Here is a 21,694-nt window from a genome sequence, read left to right on the forward strand (position 1 = left end):
GTATTTATGGAAGAAGCCCTGGGTAGGGAAAAAAAGTATCCCTGCCCTTTAAGGATTTTGCAAAGCGTCATTTAGAAGATACTTTAAAGACGTGGAAGAAGGTCTTGTGGTCAGATGAGATTAAAGTGGGACTTCTTGGCCTCAACACTAAGCAGTACACGTGGTGCAAATCTAATACTGCACATCAGCCAGGTGACAGCAGCCCTACTGCAAAGTATGGGGGAGGTAGCATCATGCTATGGGATGCCTTTCAGCAGCAGGGACTGGAAATCTGGTCGGGACTGATGGGAAAATGAATGCTAATAAATACAGAGAGATCCTGAATAAAAAATGCTAGCCTCTGCCAACAAGCTTGAGGTCTTGAGGTAGGGAAGAAGGAAAACAACCTGAAGTACACTGCCAGAGCAAGCATGGAGTGGCTTCACATGAAGAAAACTGACGTCCCTGAGTGGCCCAATCAGAGTCCTGACCTTAGCCTGATTGAACATCTCTGGCAAGACCTCAAGATTGTTGTCCACAACTGCTCCCCAGCTAACCTGCCACAGCTTGAGCAATCTGGGCAGATCTTGCTTCATCAAAGCTAAAAAAGACTTATCCAAAAAGACTACTAATTGCAAAAGCTATGACAGGTGGTTCAGCTAAGTACTGAGCAAAGGGGGATGAATACTTTTGAATTTCTGATATTTCAGTTTTTGAACCGTTACTTTTCATACTTTAAAATTTTCCGTTTTTTAACTCTCCTGTGAAAAAAAGGAGCATGTGATTAACAAATCAAATATCTCAGTTAAATTAATCAAAATTCCTGGTTGTAATACTCGTTTACTGTATGTCAGCAAGGGGCTGGAGGCTGAATATTCTCACAAGGCACTGTACATCTTAAAAAAGGAGAGTGGTACAGAAGCTAAGTGGTTAAGGAGGGACTGCTGAGCATCGGTTTTCATAGCTGACTGGATGACTATCAACATGCAGCAAAATGTTAAAGGAAAAGGTATCAAGATATAGCAAAGAGATTTGGGCTGGAGGAAATTACAGAGATGGGGTGGGGCACGTTCTTCGAAGGATTTGAAAATCCCTGAAGAATGTTACAATGTTACAATCAAGACATGGGAGCCAGTCCAATTCAGCAACAGGATGATGGATGAATCATACTTGGAAATAATCTGTCTTAATGATACTATGGACAAAAGAATACGACTCTGATTGATTAAGACTCTGAATGATCTGATTCATTGATAGTTGTCAGAACGTGCAATAGGGATCGGTCTGTGACAGAGTTTTCAAAGAACTGTTTGACGCAATATTCAGGTATATAAAGCTTCTGCTCATCCAAAACTAAATGCCAAAGAAACAGGTAACAATTTAGATGCAGTGGGGGAGTGAATGAAAGTAGTGGTGTGAAGTAGGAGAAAAAAAATCTGCTGATGCTGGAAATGTGAAATAGAAAATGCTGGAAGCTTTCAGATGATCCTGCAAGAGGACAACTTTGTCGTGGTTTGGAGGCTTGGGTGGACAACTATGCTGACTGGAGTCAGGGCTTTATGCTTTAGCACTTGGTAGGGTCACCCACGTAAAACAGGTCAAAGGTTAGAGGCCAGACCGGGAGTGGTCCACCAGTCCTCCAGGTTCAGGTCTTTAGCTCAGGGCTAACAAACCAGACTGGTAAAACAAAACTGTTACGGAAACAGAAATGGAGAACCCTTCTGCAGCTGAGTTTGGGGGCATTCCTGAGTCCCCACCTGGAACTTGCGTGACTGATAGTAGTGAAAACCGAGCTACTGACATGATCAAGGAAGCCTTGAACACCGGCAGAGACAAAGGACCTTCAATGCCACCCTAAATGCCAGCGGCATAAATGGACAGGTGATTCAGCTGATAGCAAAACAAAACCTGCAAATGCTGGAAACTGCTGGTTGCTAGTGATACTTCAGTCTATACTTGATTAGAAACATTTTATCTGTTCTCTCCACCCCTTCCCTTATGCACAACTTAAAATATGCTTGCGTCTGCGCTCTTCCAGTTGTAGTGAAGAATACCTGTCATAAAATATTAACTCTTGTTCCCCATCCGCTGAGTGGTAATAAAGTACTGTGCCTAAGGCTTTTGCACTATACTGTGTAAATTTTGATCTCATCAGTGAGCCATTAAGCTGGTGCGGATGGGGCCGGAGGAGAGTGAGGACAGGACAAGAGTCATAACAAAGGATAACTTCCAGGCATGACTTAATTACATGGCAATCTGGGAGGAGGAAAGTTGCACATTTGCACATAATATCTAAGTCAGGGATATGCATTGCCAGCATGGAGGTGGAAGTGTACTGGCGGAGTGAGATGGGGTTATAAGCATGAATGTTCTATATGGCTCACTGGGTCATCACCTGATAGAGTTTTGGAAAGCAGTCCAGTCTTCCTGGAACAAGGAGTCATTGGAAATTTCCTCCAGTTTGCATTTTTTGCGGATGGACTGCAGAGTGCTGGCAAAGTCAGACACATACCTAGGGCAGAGAGAGTTAAACATCAGCCAGGAGCAGATCCTCAAACTCCAATCATACAACACGGGAGAACCTGCATCAGAACCTGCTCAGCACACAGCCGATGGCTAATTCAGATGGTCAACACAAATACTGTCCTAAACGACTATGTAACATGATAGAATAAAAACAGAGTTAATAATATTCCACAGGAGGGTGAAATGTAAATGATCCAAATGCAAAAATGAAAAATGACTGGGTAAAAATCAGAGAGATCGACAAACAATACAGGAAAAGATTTCAGCATTGTCCTCTGGATTTCCAAACTATATTCCCAGTTTGGGAAAGGTGACCAGAGGGGATAAAAGTGCATTGAGGATTGTGCAATGCAGCACTCAATTGGGCAAAGTGACATACACACAAGAGACTCTGGAAATCCACAGCAACACGCTCAAAATGCTGGAGGAACTCAGCAGGCCAGGCAGCATCTATGAAGGGGAATAAACAGTCAATGTTTCACGCCAAGACCCTTCATCAGGATTGAAAGGGAGAGAAAGGAGTCCAAGCTGCCAGGTAAGATGGAGGATGAAGAGCGAAGTAGGGTGGTGATAGCTGAATGAGATAAAGGGCTACAGGAGAAGGAACCTCATAGGAGAGGTCAGTGGATCATGGAAGAAAGGGACAGAGGAGGGGCACCAGAGGGAGGCAGCTGAGAAGAGAGGTGGTAAGAGGGCAGCCAGAATGGGGAATGAAAAAGAGAGGTGGGGGAGAGAAATTACTGGACGTTAAGAGAAATCGATGTTCATGCCATCAGGTTGGAGGCTACCCAGATGGAATATGAAGTGTTACTCCTCCAACCTGAGAATGGCCTCTCCATAGAAGAGACCCTAGACCAACAAATAACCAACAAGTGGAAGAACTGAAATAGATAAGACACCCGGAAATCCCACCTTTTGTGGTGGAAAAAGTGAAGGTGCTCAACGAATCAGTCTCCCAATCTATGTCAGGATTCCCCAATGTAGATGAGGCTACATCAGGAGCACCAGATACAGTAGATGACCCTGTTAGACTCACAGGTGAAATGTGGCTTTACTTGGAAGGACTGTTTGAGACCTTGAATGCTGGCAAGGGAAGAGGTGTAGGGGCAGGTGTAGCACTTTTCCTGCTTGCAGGGATAAATGCCAGGAAGGACGAGTGGACAAGGGAGTATGTAGAGAGCGATCTGTGTGGGAAGCGGAGAGTGGAGGGAAAGGAAAGATGTGTTTAATGATAGGATCCCATTGAAGATGACAGATGTAACGGAGAATGATGAGGTGGATGGAGAAGCCCGTGGTGAGGTAGGGAAAGTCAAAGGAAAGTTTATCTCTGGTAACGTGATGAGATGATATCCAGAAATGGAGGAGGTGCGAGTGAAGGCAGCGTCAATGATAAAGGAAGGAAAACCTCACTCTTTGAAAAAGAGGACATCTCAGGTGTTCTGGAAGAGTAACAATTTGTACAAAGAGCAACCAGACAAAAGACATGATGATGCGTGAGTGAACAGGGCATGGTCACTATATGACAGGGCAGTGTATAGCAGGGTAACAGTCACTGGTGAACAAAGAAACACATGATCATAGCAAAGAGAAGGGAACTCACTTCGAGAAGAGACCCTTGAGTGCTTTTAGCAAGCCGCAAAATGCAAGCCCATCAGTCAATTTCACGCATCTATCCACTGCACCTCCAGCCAGGCTGAAGAGTTTATTCACAGACTGACTGAGCTCCTGCACACAGTCAATCAGTTCTACACGCTCCTAAAAAAGACACAAAAGTGTTTCACTGCAACAGAGAAGTACACATTCTACTGAAGGGGTGTTGGGGTGTACGAACGGACCTAAACCAGTTTTGCTCTATTTTGCACCATCGCTATCTCCTCTATTCCGATCATTCCTCTCAAGTTGCAAGAACACACCTAACCTGCTTTGCCTCCCAGCACTCCACCCAGATGAAAAGTGAAAATGTTCTTTCCTAACCTGCTCCTCCAGTCCTCAATCTCTACATTCGACAGCACCTATTTCCCGTTCACTTTCCCTTCTCTCTGATCGTTTTAAAGTTTGGTGTCTGTCAGTGCGGCCCAAGGCTTTAAATATAACAATTAAATTTGAATGCTCTCACGATTGCAGATACACAGCCTATACTCAAATCTACATTGCAAAATTCAAACTTGAACTGCAGTCCAACATTTGGACAGTGAGTGCACAGTACAACATGCAGTAGACCAACAGCTAAATTACTGGAAGTTATTCTTCACAGATTTTAGACCAAATTGGCAATGATTAACACATGAAGGTTTGATTACTCCTTTTTATTTGGCCAGTCTTCATCATGCACCCCTTGGCCAGCAGAATGCAATGAAGGTCTTACCAGAGGGATCGCACTGATCTGGATGAGCAGGTTTGAACCTTCGAGGTCACCATACTGCAGCTGATATGGCACGTAAGGACTATGGATTGCTGCAACTAGCTCCGTAACTTTCACCAGGTTGGTCTCACCTGTGGTCAATAACAGTAATAATGGTTTGAAGACTTGCAACTTGTTGCCAGAACTTGATCTAACACTTAATCACATTCAGTTTGCGGACAAGACTCAAAATGAGTTAAACTGAGCAACCACGTTGAAATCAAATCCCAAAGACATGGGCCATTCAGTTAATTAGCCACTGTAAAATGCTCCTAATAGGTAAGGGTAGATTTGAGGATGTTGATGGGAATGTTGGGAGAATAAGTGGGATAGTTGTAAGATTAAACTGAATGTGTGGTGATGGTCAGTGTAGAGTCAGTGATTTGAAGGACCTGCTTCCATGCTGAAACCAGAAAAATTGATGCTGGGTGTCATTGTGAAAATAGTTTCTACATCTTCCCTCTTTCTCTTTTACACTCCTTCCAGTCCACATTTTCCACTTTGGAGTTTTCAATGGCAAGACTTGGCTAGAACAAGTTATCCACACACACAAAATGCTGGAGGAATTCTGGAGGTCAGGCAGCATCTATGGAAATGGATAGACAGTCGATGTTTCAGGCCGAGTTATATTATTGTCCAAAAATGAAGAGGCCAACCATACATGATTAACATGAGTAAAGTTGCTTTAGACAAAAGGTAGCAAAACTTTGGAACCCTGAACTAAGAGGGTGTAGATGGACAGCAATTGAGTACATAGACAGCTGACAAATAGTTCTCAGGTACGAAAGGAATCTGGAAACGTAGCCACAGGGCAGGAAATTGGAATCATGCAGAATCAGCCAATGACAACACTGAATAGTTGACATACACAAAGGAGTGAGTGTGCTAATCCTCTTTCTTTCTACTTCAATGGCAAAAGAGTGGCTTTCTTGTCCTTTAGCTCCAAATATGAAATTACCCACTGTTGTATCTAGTATAATTTGAGAGAACAAAGCTTCTATGTAGCTGTCAGAATAAAAGGTAAAGATAACAGGTGTAAGAAATTTCACCGCCAGCTTGTACCACATTTTTCTTCCCTTCAACAGGTGTAAGGAGTTTTCAAGAGATATAGAAACCACTGGTTAAGAAAAAAAAAGATGGATAGCAGGTATAGGCAGGTAAGAACAAATGGGGTGCTTATGAGCACAAGAAATACAAGAGAAAAGTTAAGAAAGAAATCAAGCGGACTAAAAGTATGAGATTGCCCTAGCAGACAAGGTGAAGGAGAATCAATGGGATCTACAGACATGTTAAGAGAAAAATGATTGCAAGGGACAAAATTGGTCCTCTGGAAGATCAGAATGATGATTCATGTGTGGAGCCAAAAGAAATAGGGGAAATCTGAAATTTTTTTTTGCATCTGTATTTACTCAGGAGATGGACAGAGTCTATAGAAGTGAGGTAAAGCAGCATCAACTTCATGCACCCTAAAAAGATTACAGAGGAGGTATTTGTTGTCTTGAGGCAAATTAGGGTGGCTAAATCCACAGAGCCTGAGAGGGTGCTCCCTCGGACCCTGCAGGAGACAGGTGCAGAAATTGCTGGGGCCCTAGCAGAGATACTTAAATCATCCTTATGACAAATAAGATACTGTAGGATAGGAGGACAGCCAATGTTGATCTACTGTTCAAGAAAAGCTCAAAAAATAAACAAGGAAATTACAGGCCAGTGAGCCTGACCTCAGTAGTGGTAAAGTTATTGGAAGTTATTCTAAATGGCCAGATCTACAAGTATCTGGGTAGACATGGACTGATTACGAATGTCAGCATGAATTCTTGCATGACAGGTTATGTCTAATGATTCTGATAGAGTTTAAGGAAGTTACCAGTAAAGTTGATGAAGGCAAGGCAGTGGATGTATGTGGTCTACATGGACTTTATATATTCTCGTATACATTAATAAAAATACTGAACGAGAAAAGCATTTCACAAAGTCCCACATGGGAGGGTGGTCAAGAAAGTTCGGTCACTTGGCATTCAAGATGAGGTAGGGAATTGGATTAGACATTGGCTTTGTGGGAGAAGCCAGAGAGAGACAGTAGATGGCTGGCTCTCTGACTGTTGGTCTGTGACTAGTGGTGTGCCATCGTTGCTTGTCATCTATATCAACGATCTGGATGATAATGTGGTTAACTGGATCAGCAAATTTTGGATGACACCAAGATCGGCGGTGTAGTGGACAGCAAGATTTGTAGCAGGATCTGGATCGGCTAGAAAAATGGGCTGAAAAATTGCACTTTGGTAGGACCAACCAGGGTAGGTGTTACACAGTGAACAGTAGAGCACTGAGGAGTGTGGTAGACAAAAGAGACCTGGGAATACAAGGAATACAGGTCCATAATTCATTTAAAGTAGAATCACAGGTAGATAGGGTTGTAAAGATTGGCCTTCATAAATCAAAGCATTGAGTACAGGAAATCAGATGTTCTGTTGTACAGTTTTGGTCACTTTCCCACAGAAAAGATATAAATTAGGTAAAAAGAGTATAGAGAAAATCTACAAGGATGTTGCTGGATCTGGAAGACCTCAGTTATAAGGAAAGAGTGAATGGGTTAGGACTTTATTCCTTGGAATGTAGAAGATTGAGGAGACTTGATTGAAGTATACAAAATATTGAGGGATCTAGATAGGATAAATGCAAGCAGGCTTTTTCCACTGAGATTGGGTGGGACTGCAACAAGAGGCCATGGGTTAAAGGTGAAAGGTGAAAAGTTTAAGGGGAACATGAGGAGAAACTTCTTCCCTCAGAGGGTTGTGAGAGTGGGGAATGAGCTGCCAATGCAAATGGTGCATACAAGGTCGAACTCAATGCTTAAGAGAAGTTTGGATAGGTACATGGATGGTGGAGGTATGGAGGACTCTGGTCCTGGCACAGGTCAACTGGAGTAGGCTGTTTGAATGGGTTGGCATGGACTAGAAGAGCCTGCTTTATGTGTTGTACTTTTCTATGACTATATAAAGATCCTCTGTTGTCCCTACTGTTTCTGTAGAGAATCAGTTCTACTGTGTTAACATACCCAGGTGTGGTAGCATTGCTGCCTCCAGGCTCTTGGCAAAGTGAGCGGTGCTGTCGTAGAGATCCAGCAGCACACTCAACTTATCCTCCTGGCTTGCCTTCTCAATTGCAGTGCTGAGGCAGACAGGGATTGATGGAACGATGGCCCCAAGCGTTTGGATCTGTAGCACCGTAACAATCTCATAAGGATTCCTGAAGACCTGTTTCACAGGAAGTTCTGGATGTTGGTTACAAAGTCAGCATCACAGAAGGAACAAGTTCATCACAGTTACAGCTAACTTATTGCTGAATTAAGTTGGTCAAGGCAGTCTTGAGAAGAACCTCATACAATGCATCCATGATGGCTTTCTTGAACAGCATGTTACTGAACCTACAGGGGAACGAGCCATCTTAGATCTGTTGGTCTTAGTATGTGCAGTGAGACAGGTAAAATTAGTGATCTTGTAGTTAGGGATCCTCTTGGAAACAGTGATTACAGTATGATTGAGTTTCTCATACAAATGGAGGGTGCAATAGCTTGATCTAAAACCAGTGTATTATGCCTAAGCAACAGAGACTACAAAGGGATGAGGGAGGATTTGGCTAGTGTAGACTGGGAACACAGGCTATATGGTGGGATGGTTGAGGAACAGTGGAAGAGTTTCAAAGATATTTTTCACACTGCTCAACAAAAGTATATTCCAGTCAAAAGCAAGGACAGTAAGGGTGGGGAAAGCCAGCCTTGGATAACAAAGGAAATAAAAGAAGGCATCAAACAGAAGGCTTGTGCATACGAAGTCACCAAGAGTAGTGGATTGCTTGTGCATAAATCGCAAAAGGTTAGTTTACAGGTACAGCAGGTTATCAAGAAGACAAATGGAATGTTGGCCTTCATTGCTACAGGGATTGAATTTAAGAGCAGGGAGGTTATGCAAAAACTGTACAGGGTACTGGTGAGGCCGCATCTGGAGTGCCGCGTGCTGTTCTGGTCTCCTTACTTGAGGAAGGACATACTGGCTTTGGAGGCAGTGCAGAGGAGGTTCACCAGGTTGATTCCAGAGATGAGGGGGTTAGACTGTGAGGAGAGATTAAATCGCCTGGTACTGTACTCACCAGAATTCAAAAGAATGAGAGGAGATCTTACAGAAACATATAAAATTATGAAAGAGATAGATAAGATAAAGGCAGGAAAGCTGTTTCCACTGTTAGGTGAGGCTAGAACTGGGGGACATAGTCTCGAGGCAGTAGATTTAGAATGGAGATGAGGAGGAACAGCTTTTCCCAGAGAGTGGTGAATCTGTGGATCTCTGAATCTCTGCCCAAAGAAGCAGTGAAGATTACATCAGTAAATATATTTAAGACAAGGTTGGATAGATTTTTGCATGGTAGGGGAATTAAGGGTTATGGGGAAAGGCAGGTAGCTGGAGATGAATCCATGGTCAGATCAGCCATGATCTTTTTGAATGGCGGAGCAGGCTCAACTAGCCAGATAGCCTACTCCTGCTCCTATTTCTTAAATTCTTATGTGACAATATTTAATTTTAACTCTGTTTGCACCATAAATCCTCATCCTATCCATTGAATTATATCAAAAAGGCACTATAATATGTATGAGAAGTATGATAGAGTAGCCCTGATGTTCTTGGAGTAAAATTATCTTGTGATCATAAAAGACACATTTTACAAAGAAAAAAAAGCACCCTCCGTTGTCCCCAGTTCACACGTGTTGCCATCTTGCCCGAAGCAGAAGTTGAACAATTTGAATTTAAGTTTATTAGCTGCCATGGTGAGATTAAAACATGTCACTATGTCAACAGCCAAGACCTCTGAAAACTAATCTAACAACTACAGTTCTGTCACATTTTCTTCTTAATTGTCACTAAGCCAGCCATTGCCTGACGGACTTCCCCAAGTTCTCCCTTAAAGCATCAATGACCAAAATATTTCTGTCTGTTAACAAATTAAAGTCCCTCTATAATCTAATTATTTTTACCTCATCCCCTTAACCTGTTTCAACAGGTAGTTACTTACTCATTTATATAGTCCGGTACAGGTCGATGGTGCCAGGTAGAATAATAATTCAGCATGGACTAGTTGGGCAGAACAGCCTGTTCCTGTGCTGTAGTGTTCTATGACTATTTAAAACTAATTGTTTCCCAACTTAGACATTACCCTCCAGAGAGTAGCAAAGATAAAAATGGGCCCAATAGAGACTAGTGATAATGGGCAATGTAGAAATACCTAAATATTTATGGCACACAGAAAACACAATTAGCAAACAAGAATAATGGTGAACCAAGAGCTTGATGATAGAAAGGAACCTAACTATAAATAACAAACACAAGAGAAAATCTGCATATGCTGGAAATCCAGAGCAAAACACACAAATGCTGGAGGAACTCAGCAGGTCAGGAGGTATCAATGGAAAAGAGTAAACAGTTGACGTCTCAGATCGAGACCTTTCATTAGTAGCTGTGGCTTGGCCCAAAATGTCGACTGTTTACTCTTTTCCATAGATGTTGGCTGACCTGCTGTTCTTCCAGCATTTTATGTGTGTTGCTAACAATAAATAATATTATTAAAGAGACAGTGTGGGGAAATTAAGGGGACGGAGAACCAACAAGTCACTGTACTCTGGTAGTTGTATCTGTTCTAAAAGTGACAACTGCTGAAACAGTTCTATCAGATAGCTATATCATAACTGAGAGGTGCATACAGTACATCTCATAGCGTACAGCAGCTGAGGTATCTACATTAGATCTAATCTTCCAAATACAGCTGTCTCCCGCTTTACAAAAGTTCGCTTTATGCCACTTTGCTTTTACAAAAGACCTACATTAGTACCTGTTTTCGCTAACTGAAAGAAATCTGAAGAGGATTTTTGCTTTTACAAAAAAAGGCGCCCGCTTTAAACTTGTGTTTACCCTGAGAAAGACTACCATGACTGTGAAGCCTTGCGCAGGTAGGTGTGTGCGCATGTGAGTATGTGTGATTTTTTTCTACAAATCAGTTTTGGCTAAATCTTCCTGATTCTGGTAAGTGAAACTACACTGTACATACATTATTTCTACTTTATATAGGCTGTATATTTATCGTATCATTCCTGCTTTTACTATATGTTAGTGTTATTTTAGGTTTAATGTGTTATCTGGTAGGTTATTTTTTGGGTCTGGGAATGCTCAAAAATTTTTCCCATATAAATTAATGGTAATTGCTTCTTCACTTTACGCCATTTCGGCTTATGAAAGGTTTCATAGGAACACTCTACTTTCGGATAGCGGGGGAAACCTGTAACTTAGATTCTGAAAGAGTCCCAATTGATGAGGTGGTGGTAAATTATCACTATTATTCAAGAAAATCTCTTCAAGAGAAAACTGTAGACTAATTGGATATGAGGCAGTGGAAAAATATTAGAATCTATTATTAAGAATATGATAACAGGGTAATTAAAATGATTAGACACAGTTAACATGGCTTTATGAAAAGAATGATGCTTCACTAGTCTTACAGTCTACTGAGCATTGAAAAGCAGGGTGTATAATGGGTAAAAATTGTGGATTTTCAAAATGCATTAGTTTCACCACAAATACTATTCACATAAAATACAGGCTTATGAGAATAAGGGCAACATGCTGGCATGAAAATAGGATTACTTAAAGGACAAAGAACAGTGTAGGGATAAACAAGTTTTTTACAAGTTGGCAGGTTTTCCAGTGTGATGCCAAAAGGATTACCATACAGGGTCCTCAGCTATTCACAGTTTATATTATGAAATGGATGAAAACTGCAAGTTATATTCCAGATATACTGTGATACAATGTGCAAAGATAATACAAGAATAAGCAGAATGCGGACTGGGACATGGACAGATTAAATAAGCGAGTAAGATAGCTGATGGAGAATAACTGGGTAGGGAGATGGGATAATCGTCAAATTAAAAGAAACTAGTAAATATTGGTGATGGATAGATTGTAGCATGCTGTTTCATGAAACATAAAATGTTATCATGGGGGTACAATGGCACATAAAGAAGTGGTTTGTTGGTCTTTATTGCAAGGTAGCTATACTACAAAAGGTTATGCTATAATTGTGCTGGCTTTGGAGACAGGACCCAACCCCTTCCATGTTCTGTTCTTCATATTAAGAAAACCCCTTCCATGTTCTGTTCTTCATATTAAGAAAACATTTACCATGTCCTCTGGTCAGATAGTAAAGGGATTGTTCTTTAAAAATCAAAGTAATTTACAGTATAAAAGGAATTTTTTTTCCCTTTATTCATATGTTGATATTGGCCAAAAATGGATATTACAATTAACTCCACTTCTCAATTCTTGGTCCACAAGTGTTCATCCAGCATTTTTAAACATCGTTAAGTGCTTCTGTCTCCAACACACTTTCAAGTAATGAGTTTCAGATCTCCACCTCGCACGGACGAAACTCTACCACTAATTACTGAGTTCCCTACTCAATAAACTTTCATTTGCTTCATATAATTAAGCTCGTCTTGTTTCTCCTATCAAGATTTAGTTGAATAACCCTCAGTTTCCTCTGATCAAAGGAAGCAAAGCCAGTCTGGATACTCTCCTCATTCTCCATTCCTGTCAACAACCTTGTAGCTCTGCAGCCACTCTAAAGCCATCACATCCCAGGAGGAGAAACAGTGTAAGATTAGACACAAATATTCTCCAGCCAGACAATACAGACTTCAAACCTCACCACGTCTAATATGCCTCTGTAAGATCATCTCCTATTCTTCTTTAGCCAAGTGAGTATGGACTCTTGTGCACTTGTAGCTCCATTGACTGGTGACCAATGGACAAAAAGAAAACATCTTCCATAAAATATCTCCAAGCTAATTTCAACTGGAGTTACTTTATCTTGTGCAACTTTTCAGTAAACGACATGATCCAAACATGTATCGTCCTTATACAACTAACCAACTAACTTAGTTGTCACTGCATTTTACAATAATTTAATGTATGAGCCACAACAGAAGACAGCAATTCACCCCATGTCTGCACTGGCACGAGCAGTCACAATAACCCTCTCTCTTAATCCTAACATCATTCCCCCATCCAGGCATCCTCCAACCCATAATATTCCTTGGTAGCATTTAACTGATTTCCTCTTAAAACTTACAGTGGTCTCAGCCTCAAGCGATTCCTGTGATAAAACATACAACGGTTTTAGTCTATATGTAAAGAAATATCCCCTAACCACTTTCAATGATAACAATAAATGGGTACCTCGAAGCAGAGAAAACATTTTCTCTTGTAGTCACTGCTGGTAGCTCAGTGGTCCCATGACTCCAACAGCTGGAGTCAGGTTCCTGACCTCAGATGCTGTCTGAACACCCTCTCTGTGATCACATGGTGTTCAGTGTAATGTCTATTGCAAGTTGACCCTGGTGTATGGGTGGATTAGAGGAGAATCTAGGAGGTGGGTCTGATGGGCTTGTCCAAGGCGGCAAGTGGGACAATGGTATTGATGAGATTATTCCTTGAGCTGCCATTGACAGCTCATGGCATGAATGACCCCCTCTCACATCTTGAAACAAAATACATTCATTTGAAATTAGTCATTCTTCCTTAATTTATGATTACGGCCTCAAGTGCTTTGAACTTTTTTATAATTGTTCTAGCTGGAAACAAGAGATGGCCAGAGTTAAAACCGTCCAGTGCTGGTCCGATCAATTGGTCTCCATGCTACAGGACTGCTTTGATGACATCAACTGGAACGTCTTTCACGATGAGGATGTCTCCAAGTTCAAGGATGGGTTCGTGAGCTTCATTCATAAGTGCATCGAGGATGTTGCCACCCAAAAAAATGGTCAGGGTCTATCCAAACCAGAAACCCTGGATCAAGAGTTCCATGCAAGCAGCACTCATCACAAAGATAAAGCTGATGCTGCTGGTAATCAGCAGGAACTCAAGAAATGCAGCTATACGATCTATGCAAAGTCATCAAGGCAGCGAAATGAAAATACAGGGTCAAGATCCAGACGCAACTCTCCACCAACAACACACACAGCTTATGGCAAGGTCTACACACCATCGCAGACTTCAAAGCTAAGCACAGTTATGCTGCCAACATTGCTGCCTCTCTCCCAGATGAGCGAAATCTTTTTTACTCTCTGTTTGATGTCGCCAACGCTGAAACCCGAGGAGAGCTGTTGAAACAACCTGCACCTTGGTCATCTCTGAGGCTGAAGTATGCAGGTGTTTCCAACAAGTGGACAGTCACAAGGCTGCGGGACCGGACGGCATCCCAGGGTGAGTACTCAGGATGTGTGCTGCACAACTGGCAGGTGTGTTTACGGACATTTTTAATCTCTCCCTCTCCCAGTGTAGAGTGCCCTCCTGCTTCAAAACATCCACCATCGTCCCTGTACCTAAAAATACCAAGGTATCATGTCTGAATGACTGGTGTCCTATCACACTCACCTCAATAATAAACAAATGCTTTGAGAGGCTGCTCAAGGACTACACCTGCAGCATGCTACCACCCACTCTGGACCCCCAACAATTCACAAACTGACACAACAGATGATGCAATAGCCACAGCTCTACACACCATCCTTACACATCTTGAAAAGGATGCTTATGTGAGAAAGCTGGTCTTGGACTACAGTTCAGCATTCAACACTATAATTCCCTCCAGGCTTGACAAGAAGCTCAGAGGTCCTGGCCTTCACCCTGCCTTGTGCAGCTGGATCCTGGACTTCCTGTCAGGTTGCCAGCAGGTGATAAGAGTGGGCTCCCTCACCTCTACCCTCTGATCATCAACACAGGAGACCCCCCCCCCCCCCCGCAGGTCTGTGTCCTAAGGCCTCTCCTTTACTCTCTGTACACCCATGACCGTGTCACCACCCACAGTTCCAATCTGCTAATTAAATTTGCAGATGATACTACATTGATTGGCCTTATCTCAAATAATAACGAGGCAGCCGACAGAGAAGTCATCACCCTGACACAGTGGTGTCAAGAAAATAAGCTCTCCCTCAATGTCACTGAAACAAAGGAGTCTGTTGTGCACTACAGGAGGAATGGAGACAGGCTAACCCCTATTGACATCAATGGATCTAGGGCTGAGAGGGTAAATAGCTTTAAATTCCTCTGCATAAACATCACCGAGGATCTCACATGGTCTGTACGTACCGGCTATGTGACGAAAAAGGCACAACGGCACCTCTTTCATCTCAGACAGTTGAAGAAGTTTGGCATGAGTACCCAGATCCTTTCTACAGGGGCACAATTGAGAGCATCCTGACTGGCTGCATCACTGTCTGGTATGGAAACTGTACCTCCTTCAATCGCAGGACTCTGCGGAGAGTAGTGCGGACAGCCCAGCGCATCTGTAGATGTGAACTTCCCACTATTCAGGACATTTACAGAGACAGATACGTAAAATGGGCCCAACGGATCATTGGGGACCGGAGTCACCCGAACTATAAACTGTCCCAGCTGTTACCATCCAGGAAGTGGTATTACAGCATAAAAGCCCGGACCAACAGGCTCTGGGACAGTTTCTTCCAGCAGGCCATCAGACTGACTAATTCACGCTGATACAATTGTATTTCTATGTTATACTGACTGTCCTGTTGTACATACTATTTATTACAATTTACTATAAATTTCACATTTAGACAGAGACGTAACGTGAAGATTTTTACTTTTCATGTATGTGAAGGATGTCAATTCAATTCCTGCACTCACAGATTCAAGGAATTCTACAATTGAAACCATCTTAGTATATCTTCACCTTTCTATTGAGCAGATATTCTCCTGCCTTGTATTTCATCTCATAACCCATTATGTTGCACATGTCCTTTCACTTATTCTGCTCACCACTGCTTTCCTACCACCTTTCACAACCACCCTCAATGCTCATGAATTAGCCTCTTATAAAAGACCAAATCAAATGCCTTTTAAAAATCAACATATGGTGCAGCAACTGGACCTCTTTTATCGCTCATTTCCAAAAAAAGACATGCAGTTGATGAAAACCTTTGAAAGTCAATATGCCGACATAAATTCACCATCGCAGACAGTGCAGCACTCCCTCAGTACTGTGCTGATGCCTCAGCTGTTCGATGTGCTTGAGTCTCGGCAGCAAGTTAGAGAGCAGGAGTGCCAACAAATTAATCTATAGATTATTGGTTTCCCTTATTTTCCAACCCAGTTGTCTGCTCAAGGTCCCATAAAATGCTACAAATCATTTAAGGAACGGAACAACACCAGTATGGATATAGCTGACCACCCTAAAAATGTTGCCTGCAGTTATGGAACATAGCATGCCAGAACCTGAGATATTTTACACGACAAATCACAATTATGTGTTTTTTAAGACAGAACATTTTAACATTTAATCTACTAACACAAAGTTATTCCTGGAAACTGATCAGAGATAAGACAGAACATTTATTAAGCTGTAACAAATCGTACTGAACTGAGGGCCACAGCTTCTGGGAAACAATGTGTAAAATGGCAACAGAGGCAAGTACTTTTCAATCCGTGGTGGGCTTAAAATCTCCATTAAAGAGGAAGAAATAAACCCTGGAGAGTATAAATATTCCATTAAGGTCAGAAATCAAAACTCTCTCTTGGCTTATTTCACTTTGCTCTCTTCACTAAATTCTTCCTAATGCTCTCCACTATTCCCCTTAAAACAATCCCACGTGCAGAGCAGACAAAATTGAGAGAATGCAGCTTTTTGTAGAATGCACGAATAATGCAGACAATATATTCCCAGTGCAGTGCACATAACTTGCCGGAGGAACTTAGCAGGTCAGGCAGCATCTATGAAACTGAATAAACAATCAACCTTTCAGGCTGAGAAGGAAGGGGGAGATGCCTGAATAAAAATATCAGAATCAGAAACAAGTTTATTATCACAGGCATGTGTGGTGAAATTTAGGGGGGTTGCTGGTGAAGCCAGACATCTGCTGAAGCCTGAACTGCTGAGTTCCTCTAGCATTTTGTGTGTTGCTTTGGATTTCCAGCTCCTGCAGATTTCTCATATTTGTAATATATTCCCAGTATTAGTGATTGAAAAAGAAACCATGTTGACATTTAATAGATACGCATCACAAACTGTTTTACAAAAGAGTGGGAATAAATGATTCATGCTCCTTTGATATTAATCATGAAATATTGTGTGCAAACTATTTTACATGCACTGACACGATCAATGAATTTGTCTAACTTCGTATTTCCTTTCCTAGGCATACAATAAACACCAGTACCACCTTTGGCGGAACTGGAAATAACATGGGAAATGCGGTGAAGTTGTATACGACTAAACGAGTGACTGCACGGCAATAATTTTTTTATTGGTCTCACACCCTCTCAATAATGGGAGTGTGAGACTTTGTTAACTCAGCTTATGTTGGACAGCAGTGATGCAATGGTCAACATGGAAACAGATGGTGTAATATCAAGCAACACACAAAATGGTGACCTGTCTGTTGGAAGCAATTAAAAAGGCAAGTACTTTTCAATCCATAGTGAGAAGGGTGGGCAAACGTTTCCAGTAATGACTATGAAATAAACTCCAAGGAGTACAATTACTCAACTACAGTGAAAAATCAAGATTTTCTCTCTCCAGCCTTTAGCACCCAAACTTGCAACTCATTTCTCCGCAACCACCTGAATGTGATTAAGGGCTCAGATGCAGGGGTTTAACCCAAGAACATCGAGAGTCCGTTTACCTCCATGGCTGCTGCCTGACCTGCTGAGCTCTTCCAGCATTGTGTGTTGTTAGAATGGTCAATGTGGGAACATTGCCAATCTTATTTGCCCTCCAACTCAGAATGGAGATCACTCTGAAGAATTCCAATCCCGACCTTGCTAGAGGTCAGCCACCGTGGTGGGGAACCCAGACTCTCAGGCCAACTGGGGCTCAGCTTTGCCTTCATCGGGATGATTGCTATGGTACCGTTTTAGGTGATTTTGTGAGCAGGTGAGAAAGAACTGGAGGGAGGAAGGAAGTGAGCTGTGAAGCATCATGCCTTTTCAGGGCACTGCACACGGATTGTCATTAAATAAATTCCATTCGCGCAGTCTGGTGGTTAATGGAACTTCTTATCTAGATCTCATCAGAAGCTAAACTGACACGGTGTTGTTCATTTTTACTGTTATGGGAACATAAAAATGGGAACATTGGAATACCTGCAGGCAACTGAGACCTATTCTGCCCTTGCAGTATCACACTTAGCACCTCAGAGCACACCTGTCAGACTGCACCACGATGGTCTACCCTTCACAGACGCACGTTCCCTCCGCCCAGTACAAACACATGTTCCACAAAAGCAACAACAGCCCTAGAACTTGATGGAATACAGCTAACCCCACAGCAGGATAGGCAGCTGCTTGATTCCTTACTCAGATAGATGACTCGTAGGGAAAAGGGAACTTTACCCAAGATACATGCCCCCAAGACACAGTCCATGCATCTCAAGTTCACTCTTGCTGGAATGTAGTTAATGCTTCTACGGGGGTGCTGCAAAGAGAATTTACGAGAATGTTGGCAGGACGCAACGGCCTGAATTACAGGAACTGGTCTTTGTAAATTGTCCTGTGATTAGGCTGGGATTGAGTCATGGGATTGCTAGGGAGTGTGACTCGTAGGGTCAGTAGGGCCTGTTGTGAGCTGTATCTCAATAAATAAATTAAATAAATAGAGGTTGGTCAGGCTAAGACTTTGTTCCTTGGAACACAACAGACATAGAGTTAACCCTACAGAAGTATGGCATCTGTTAGTCTCGCGAGACCATGGATCTGCGCCTGGAAAGTCTTCTCCGGGGTGTAGGCCTGGGCAAGGTTGTATGGAAGACCAGCAGTTACCCAAGCAGCAAGTCTCCCTCTCCACGCCACTGATGTTGTCCAAGGGAAGGGCAAGGGCCGATACAGCTTGGCACCAGTGTCGTCGCAGGAGTATATAGATAGGAAAGGATTAGAAAGATATTGCCTCAACGTCTGCACGGACAAGTTGGGTTAAAGGGTCTGCTTCCAAGGTTACTCTATGACTATGGCAGAGTCATAGCCACTCAGTCACCAGCCATCCTGAGTTTTCCCACTCCTATTATCACCCATGCTGAACTCTTTGATAATGATGGATCAAGGGCTGATCATGCATCAAAGTTCAGACTTGAGGATATCAAGCTCAGCTAACTAGTTCACATACTCATCAAGTCATCAGAGAGATAAACCAGTGTCGTTCATTTTCTCTGTGCATCAAGAGTGCAAAAGCATGCAGGACAAAGACAAAACGAGCTTCATAGCCAGGTATGATAAGTGGGTGAGGCAAGGTCCTTATTTCCAACTGACACTGATGCACATTGAAAACACACTACAAAGTCAAAAAGTAAAGAGAATCAACACTGAGCGAAAGCACTGGACTGGGAGAAGATGGGAAACAGAGCTTGGGAAAACTACTTTAAATTTCTCCCCCATGAGATTTGTGCTACTGAACTATCAACACTGTTAAAAAGAGAAAAAAAAACGGTTTGGACTAAGAGATACATTTAATACCCAACAACCATAAACAGATGATCTTATCTTTATCATGTTGCTGGTCGTGGGAGTACACTGTGACTGAAGTGATGGCTATGCTTCCTAAATTACAAAATTATCCCAATTTAAAGCACCATTTACTGTACAGTGCTGTGGGAAATCACCAGGTACTACAGAAATACACAGCTTTCCTATTTTTAAAAGTCATGATCTGTGGTATAAGTCATTACCTGACAGGTCCATTGTATCTGGGAGTGCCAAGTCACCAGGAGGGTGTCGTAGAACTCTCTGAGCTGGTGATCCAGACTGAGGTCACTTTGGCAAAGTTCCTGCCACACCGAGACCAACTGGCCCTGAAGGACAGCACAGTTCAATCGATGGAGTCCTCCACAGTGAACAACCTTCACCCACCAGCAAAATTACTGCTATATTTACATTATTAATTCATCCTCATTCAATTGCCACATTTTAGAATGAATAGTTAACACGGCAAAGTATCCATTTTACGTGTAATAGCCAATGAAAATGCTCAGGTGAGAGAGATCCCAATTAGGATTTAAGTATAGACACTGTCCTAAGTAAAGGATCCTCTGCATCCACAGGAAACTCGTAGTGGGTGGGTGGGTGTGGGGGGGGGGGAGGAGAGAGGGAGAGAGGGAGAGAGGGAGAGAGGGAGAGAGGGAGAGAGGGAGAGAGGGAGAGAGGGAGAGAGGGAGAGAGGGAGAGAGGGAGAGAGGGAGAGAGGGAGAGAGGGAGAGAGGGAGAGAGGGAGGGAGGGAGGGAGGGAGAGAGGGAGAGAGGGAGAGAGGGAGAGAGGGAGAGAGGGAGAGAGGGAGAGAGGGAGAGAGGGAGAGAGGGAGGGAGGGAGGGAGGGAGAGAGGGAGAGAGGGAGAGAGGGAGAGGGAGAGAGGGAGAGAGGGAGAGAGAGAGAGAGTAAGAGAGAGAATGGGACGAGAGAGGGAGAGAAAGAGAGAGAAAGTGGGAGTGAAAAAGAGAGAGTGGAATCGAGACGGGGACAATCACGAGAGAGGGTGGGCAAAGGAGGGGTGGCTGAGAGGGGGGAGAGAGGTGGGAGAGCGGGCAACAGGGGAGAGTTGCCCAGAAGTCCTCACCCAGTTCAACAAAAGTAGTCGCAATGATTCTCCATCTCTCAGAATATCTCTGCCAGTCTACTCTCCAGATTTCAAGCAATCACTCACACCCATGCCTACACCCACACCATTCCTCCCCCCACACAATGTCCCCCAGCGTTTGCTCTGAGAGCAAGTGCTGCAACCTACCTTGTGACACTTGTAGTAGTAGGTCAGGAGTTGAGGCATTCTATCCACAGCCACAAACACTTTCACAAAAAGGCGGGCCTGATCTGAAACACAACAAAAACAGTTAAATGTTGGTTATGAAGGGTCTCAGCTTTGTTTATACCTGCTCTCTCTCTCCCTGCCAGCCTCATTCTTGCTATCTGTTCTCTCCACTGTAACAGTAAAAGATGGAGATCCCCTCAGTATCCTGGTAAACATTTATCCCTGAAAGTCAACCAAATCTGGATCATGTATTACACAGCTGTCTGTGATTAGCTGCCATTTTTGTTCTCTTCCACACTTCAAACCTACTCACTGTCTAACAAGCTCTTTGGATGTCTTGGGCCATGCACAATGCTGGATGAATGCAAGTCACAGAATATTTCCTGAAGGAACAAAGGGGAAGGGTAGAAGGAACAGAGGAATAGTAGGGGAAGGGGAAGCTCCTTCTCCAGCTGCAAACCGTCCAGGTCATCGGGTTTCCGGCTATTATCATCAGACTTTCTTCAGGAATACCACAAGGCTTGGATTAAGATTACTAACTTCTCTATGGAGCAGACAAATAAGGTCCCATACCTATCTTTCAACAGGAAAATACTACAGAATCCATCTCTATCCTCAGATGCTTTTTTAGATACTTAGAATTGGGGAAGTATTGTTGGCATGCTAGCCATCTAGCACACATTTCTCTATTTCATATTTCCCTTAAAAACTATGGAGATGTTGTGATTTCTGTTCTCCCCTAACCTGACCCAATGCTGGAAAGGACAAGAGAAATCAGTGTTGGTTTTAACTATTACTCACTGCTGCCCTCTGCTGGCTGATATAAAGATTTTCATACAAAATGCAAATAGTTAAAGGCCACGTACCTCTCTCAAAGTCCTATCTTTCCATTTCCCTTTGTTCTCTTCACCCATTATCCTAATGCATATTAACTTATGGTG

At 42.8% G+C, this 21,694-nt stretch overlaps 1 protein-coding gene across 3 annotated transcripts in view; it reads right to left on the reverse strand.

Moving 5' to 3' along the window:
- cog7 (component of oligomeric golgi complex 7) overlaps positions 1-21,694 on the reverse strand; it is a 61,789-nt gene that overhangs the window by 17,364 nt on the left and 22,731 nt on the right. For all 3 annotated transcript variants that reach the window (XM_059979716.1, XM_059979717.1, XM_059979718.1), the window contains exons 6-11: positions 20,733-20,815; positions 19,683-19,805; positions 7,962-8,160; positions 4,871-4,998; positions 4,106-4,260; positions 2,375-2,491 (exon numbers count right to left, since the gene is read on the reverse strand). In XM_059979716.1, the coding sequence (XP_059835699.1) occupies positions 2,375-2,491; positions 4,106-4,260; positions 4,871-4,998; positions 7,962-8,160; positions 19,683-19,805; positions 20,733-20,815 (805 nt within the window). The remainder of the gene's footprint in view (positions 1-2,374; positions 2,492-4,105; positions 4,261-4,870; positions 4,999-7,961; positions 8,161-19,682; positions 19,806-20,732; positions 20,816-21,694) is intronic.

The sequence above is a fragment of the Hypanus sabinus genome, chromosome 9 (assembly GCF_030144855.1).
Source record: "Hypanus sabinus isolate sHypSab1 chromosome 9, sHypSab1.hap1, whole genome shotgun sequence".
Lineage (NCBI taxonomy): Eukaryota > Metazoa > Chordata > Chondrichthyes > Myliobatiformes > Dasyatidae > Hypanus > Hypanus sabinus.